The sequence below is a fragment of the Camelina sativa genome, chromosome 11, assembly GCF_000633955.1.
Source record: "Camelina sativa cultivar DH55 chromosome 11, Cs, whole genome shotgun sequence".
In the NCBI taxonomy this organism is placed as follows: Eukaryota; Viridiplantae; Streptophyta; class Magnoliopsida; order Brassicales; family Brassicaceae; genus Camelina; species Camelina sativa.
The window spans coordinates 22,145,654-22,150,982 of record NC_025695.1 but is presented as its reverse complement, the minus strand read 5'-3'; the positions used below and the strand labels follow the sequence as shown (position 1 = coordinate 22,150,982).

General features: G+C 36.8%; 3 protein-coding genes and 1 long non-coding RNA gene across 4 annotated transcripts in view; 3 read left to right on the top strand and 1 right to left on the bottom strand.

Annotated features, from left to right (window-relative positions):
- The window catches only part of LOC104728220 (acetyl-coenzyme A synthetase, chloroplastic/glyoxysomal-like), an 8,928-nt gene extending 7,785 nt beyond the window's left edge, over positions 1-1,143 (top strand). Inside the window, exons 19-22 of the mRNA XM_019231917.1 lie at positions 27-101; positions 193-283; positions 550-648; positions 775-1,143. Of these exons, the coding sequence (XP_019087462.1) occupies positions 27-101; positions 193-283; positions 550-648; positions 775-960 (451 nt within the window). The 3' untranslated portion in view covers positions 961-1,143. The remainder of the gene's footprint in view (positions 1-26; positions 102-192; positions 284-549; positions 649-774) is intronic.
- Positions 1,203-2,836, bottom strand: LOC104724051 (F-box protein At5g36730-like). Its single transcript, XM_010442495.2, has one exon. The coding sequence runs from the start codon at positions 2,549-2,551 to the stop codon at positions 1,289-1,291; it is 1,263 nt and encodes a 420-aa protein (XP_010440797.1). The 5' UTR covers positions 2,552-2,836; the 3' UTR covers positions 1,203-1,288.
- Positions 3,228-3,954, top strand: LOC104724050. Its single transcript, XR_757497.2, has 2 exons — positions 3,228-3,542; positions 3,678-3,954. It is a non-coding gene; the product is annotated as an uncharacterized LOC104724050 (long non-coding RNA).
- On the top strand, positions 4,729-5,329 carry LOC104724048 (DNA-directed RNA polymerases I and III subunit rpac1-like; the record flags this gene model as incomplete). Its single annotated transcript, XM_010442493.2, is given in 2 exon segments — positions 4,729-5,066; positions 5,222-5,329. Coding segments are annotated over 2 exon segments (282 nt in total), but the record flags the coding sequence as incomplete, so codon positions are not given.

The following is a 5,329-nucleotide window of genomic DNA, read 5'->3' as shown; positions in this document are numbered from 1 at the left end:
TTGATTTTTACTAAGTTAATAATAAGTTTGATTTTGTATTCCAGAGACAAGGATGGTTACTACTGGCTAACGGGGAGGGTTGATGATGTTATCAACGTCAGGTAGAAGACAATTTTAAAATGATGTCAATCAATTCTCTAAACCTCGTATAATATTCCTACCGCTTAAGTTTGTGTTTTTTCTAATGCACAGTGGCCATCGAATCGGAACTGCTGAAGTGGAATCTGCTCTGGTTTTACATCCTCAATGTGCAGAAGCAGCTGTTGTAGGCATAGACCATGAGGTATGTGGACTAACTATGCATAAGTTGTTGGGATATGAAGCACAGTAAGATACTGATACGACTTCATATGTAATGAACATTTAGCTTGTTAGTCATTGAGCTTAAATAGAAATGACTTATGATGTTTAGGGTGTCTAGTAATTGGTTCTTCGGTTTGATTTTGTTCTTGATTCTGCGTTCCTCGTTTACCAGTGTGAATAATTGATTTAGTTTGGTTCTACTCAGGAACCAATGGAACTAATCGTCAACTCTCTTGCCTGTTTCAGGTGAAAGGTCAGGGTATTTATGCGTTTGTCACTCTTCTGGAGGGTGTTCCGTACAGCGAGGAGCTTCGGAAAAGCCTAGTACTAATGGTCCGAAATCAGGTATGATATATATTAAGAAAAGAAGTGAATAGTTAAAAGCTTTAGAGATGCTAAGCTTTTGAGGAACTGTTACTTGCACACTTTGATATTGTAATGAGTTTTGTTATAAAATTTTGCCATTTTCAGATTGGGGCTTTTGCAGCACCGGACAGAATACACTGGGCACCAGGGTTGCCAAAGACGAGAAGCGGAAAGATAATGAGGAGAATTTTGAGAAAGATTGCTTCAAGGCAATTAGAAGAGCTTGGAGATATAAGCACACTTGCGGATCCTAGTGTAGTTGATCAGCTTATTGCACTTGCTGATGTGTGATGTAAAAACCATACCGTATGACCCCCCAATGGAGAGTGATGGAGTTTTGTGCATCTTTATGTTTCTAGTGTCTTATAGAGGAATCAGTACTACAAAATCTGAAACAATATTCAGGTGTTTGGGAGGAATAAAGTAAGCTGACTATATTGTTGTGTGTTTTTAATAAAAGAAGTTTCAATTTCATGAGTTTGGTTTTGGAGAAATTTTTTTATAGGATTATAAAATTGATTACATTTAAATATAAAGAAGACAAGAAGAGGCTATGGTGACCAAAAGGAAACAGTAAACACACATAGATTAGGTATTATATTGCCTTAGAAGAGTCTATTTAAAACATAAATATAACTCGCAAAGATGCATTAAAATTAAAGAAACGTTTCAGCCAAGACGCTTTGATGTCGCTGCTCCTTCGTACGTCTTGCTTGATTTGCACTGAACTTGGAACATAAGAGCACACAAGTGGGTAACAAAATTTTTGTGTAGATACTCCAAGATACACTTGTTTAAAGTATCCATAATTTCCAACAACATAAGCTAGGTTGCGTGTAGGGTTCGATGCATTTTTACCAAGAACTACAACGATATTCTTCTTCTCGTCAATCAAGAAACTCCTAGCCCAATGTAAATACTGAGGACCAGTGAGTGATGGCAGATTAACCGCTAAGAACAACTTGTTCCACAACGCTTCTCCAGGGTCAATCTTATTCGTAACCCGTATCTCCATCCTCAATGTATCCTTGCCCTTAAATAACACGGCAAGCTGTTCTTCTCTAACACTAGAGAGAGTCACAGTATCCTGATCACAATAAGAGTCAAAGGGCAGACGAAGACGCTGTCCAAATCTCTCAGTTGTAAAATCAAAACAGATCAAGAAACTAGGGAGATCTGTTCTTAGTCTTCCTTCTTCTGCTATACACATCTCTCTAGCAAACCAATAAGTATTTCCCTTGAGAGACACGCCGAGTTGAAAATACGGGATTTTCCAATCCAGCGCCAAATGAAAAACCTTCCAAGAACCAGAGTTAAAATTGTAGATATCAAACTCATTAAATATAGACAAGCGTTTATCATAACGTCTCAAGATTTTGTAGTTACGAAACGAGTCGTTCTTCTCGTATCCAAGAGCGTACCTGTCAAATAACTTGGGATCCGCTCTGAGTTTGATCGACCTGAATTGCCCACAATAAGGATTCCCAACCACCAGAGTAAATCTTATGTCATGCTCATGGGTGATGCATAGCAATAAACCGTCGCAGTGAAAGACACTAGAAATAATATCAACTCCATGATCCGCATCATCGTTTAGGCGAACGAGTTTAGCTTTATGAATTATACATGATTTAACGTTGTCGTCGTCTTTGTGAATTCCATGGAGATTAACACTCATTAAATAAACCTTGTAATCCATCATCATGACCACCAGGAGCTCATTATCCTTAATTGCTAACGTTTTGAGCTTCTTCGTAAAGCTCTGATCGTAGGATAAAGTGTTCCAGTTTTTGCAAGTAGACCTAACTGCTTTGGTGGACTGTACCGGAACCCTAGAGAGTATCCCCTCCAACAAATCCCTTGGAAGATCGGACATAGCCATCGTTGCAGTTGTCTGTTTCTGGTCCGCCAAGTTAGGTCAAGCTACCTTTTTCTCCGATTTCTTCTGGCTATGTTATCTTAACACCAATTGAAGATAAACCCATTGGGTAATCGTAGGCTTCTAATCTAGGAAAATAAAACCCCAAAAAAAGAAAGTCTTCTTTTATGTCAAAACGTAATATTAATTCAATCAAACTTTAAATCCAAAATAGTTGTTCGGAGTACTATTTAGTATTTACAATTGACATAGTTAACCAAAGAAAAAAGAGTTTTGAAGTTATAATTGAAAGAAGTTGGTTTTGGTGCAATTTGTTCTTAAGGAATTCAAAAGAAAGAGTAGTGTTTTGATGAAATAGGCCGTCGTAATGGACTTTCAAAGCAGCTACATTTTACCACAAAAAAAAATATATATATAGTGGACTTTTCAAACTGTCGGTCACATGCCAAAAAGGTGGCTCATTGTGTGCTCCACTTGTACATGCATTTCTTAATAAATAATCAATTAAGGTCCTTTAATCAAGTCAAATTTGTAGTATTTCTGATAACATTTATTACGAAAATGATGGTATAGATGATAATAATTTTTTAAAATGTTCATGTTATGAAACCAAAGTAAGATATATGTCCGATTTGCAACACTCAAGCTTCTTGTCATCTAAATTCTAATGATGCTTTATTTCAATTTCAGTCAAACTATGCAGCAAGATCTACCCATGCTTCCATGAGTCGTTAAAAAGTTCCTTAATAAACAAGTTGGTGGAAGTATTGTCAAAAAAAAAAAAAGGAAAATGGTTGGTGGAAGTATATATTTTGTGAATATATAAATGGAGGGTGAAGAAGAAAGATAGATTTGCGAATTAATAGAGAAAGCATGGATCAGAAAAATTCACAAGTCTCAACTATTCTATTTGCTTTGCTTCTCCTCTCTTCTCTATTTCTCAGCCAACCGCAAGCTTTCTCTGTTGAATCATTAACATTACACCGCAAAATCAGTGAGTAATTTTGTTCTACAAACGTTGGGATTTTGTAAATAATAATCAATTTTCTTAAACTTTTTGGATAGTTCTAATATAATGTTAGTACGAGAGTGCGACTCTTCTAATTAGTGATGTGTTTTTGAAATGCAGTAGAGGGGAAAGATGGGTTGAAACAGATTGGATTCCAAAAAAAGGTTCAAACGAAGCCGAGCAGTTCGAGAAGAGGACCATCGAAGGGTCATCCTCCGGGCTCACCAAGACTATGACACACTTGCCTACTATATATGTGCATGCATACGCATGATTTGTAAGAGATTCAAACGTAGGTTATGATGTATCTTTATTTATGAGGGTTGTAATAAGTGAAAAGATATATGTATGTATTCAAATAGATTTTTTATAGAATATGTTTAAAGATTTGATATTATCTTTATTCATCAAAATATATTTTAAACTTTTATCTTTGTTATTCATCAAAATATATATATATATTTTAAAACTTTTTTTCCATCAACTTCGACTTGGAACTCCCTTATCCGTGGCTTCACGGTTCGATTCCGAAATGTTTGCGAGTGTTGACACTGTGTTCGACGAAATGCGTGTTAGAGACTTGGTTTCTTGGAACGCTATGATCTCTTGCTTTTCCCATGATGGTTTACCTCATCAGGGGTTGGGTATGTACAAGCGGATGGAAATCGAAGGTGTGTGCCCCGACGCTTACACGCTAGCTAGTTGCTTTGTTATCCTCTTGTGCTCACGTCAGTGCTGCTTTGAATATGGGAGTTATGCTACACAATATCTCCTGTGACATTCAACCCCATATTGTGGAGAGTTGCATATTCAGAACTTGTTGACTTACTTATGATCTACTCTCAAGTCTCAACGAATTTAATGTAAAGTAAATAATCTGAATTTATATACATGGAGTCGTTTTATTTTGTGAAAGAAGATCGTGAATCATCAATGAAGTTACGAAGTATCATCTGTGTCACTTTTACCAAAAAAAAAAAAGTATTTCTGAAACTAAAAGTGATAATTCACTATACCGGGAATTTAGAATTTTTTGTCGAAATCGAACCAAAACCAATATAATTCAAACCGAATACCAAATGAACCAAAGCCCGGGTGGATCCGGTTCAGCCAATTTGGTTCGTATTCCACACGTGTACATAAACCCTAAATGGTCCCTTCCTCTCTCGTGAGGGCTGTTCGATTTCATTCATTCTCGCTACCATAAACCTTAAAAATCCCCAATTTTTTTTGAAACTAAGAACGAAAGTGAAATCGTGAACTTCATCTTCTTCCTCTTCTCTTTTCAAACCAACCCCTTATTCCTGTATTGCACACTACTCAAAACTTGGAACGATGGAGAGTGTTGAAGAAGAAGAAGAAGAGGTGAGAAGGATTGTGACTGATGAAGAAAAGCTAGAAGCCAAAAATTTCAACATATTCGATCTCCCTGACGTACCTAAAGGACTTCCTCCGCATCTCGAACTCCAGCGAACTCGTGTTGTCTGCGAAGTTGGTGCTCCTTTACATGTAAGTTACAATTTGCTCTGTATTGGCTTTTGTCTCAATCCCTCTCTCATGTGGGGTTTGCTCTGTTTATTAAAAAATTCCAAATTTTTTTCTTGTGGGTTTGTCAATTTTGTCAGAAATTTGAAGTCTTGTGTTTGTGTGTTTTTGTTTGTAAGGCCACGGGTACCATTTACTCGGGTGCCTATATCTCTTCGGGAGTGGACAACAGTGTGAATCTAGAAAACTTCTCTGAGAATTTCAAAGTTGATGTGATTAGTCTCACA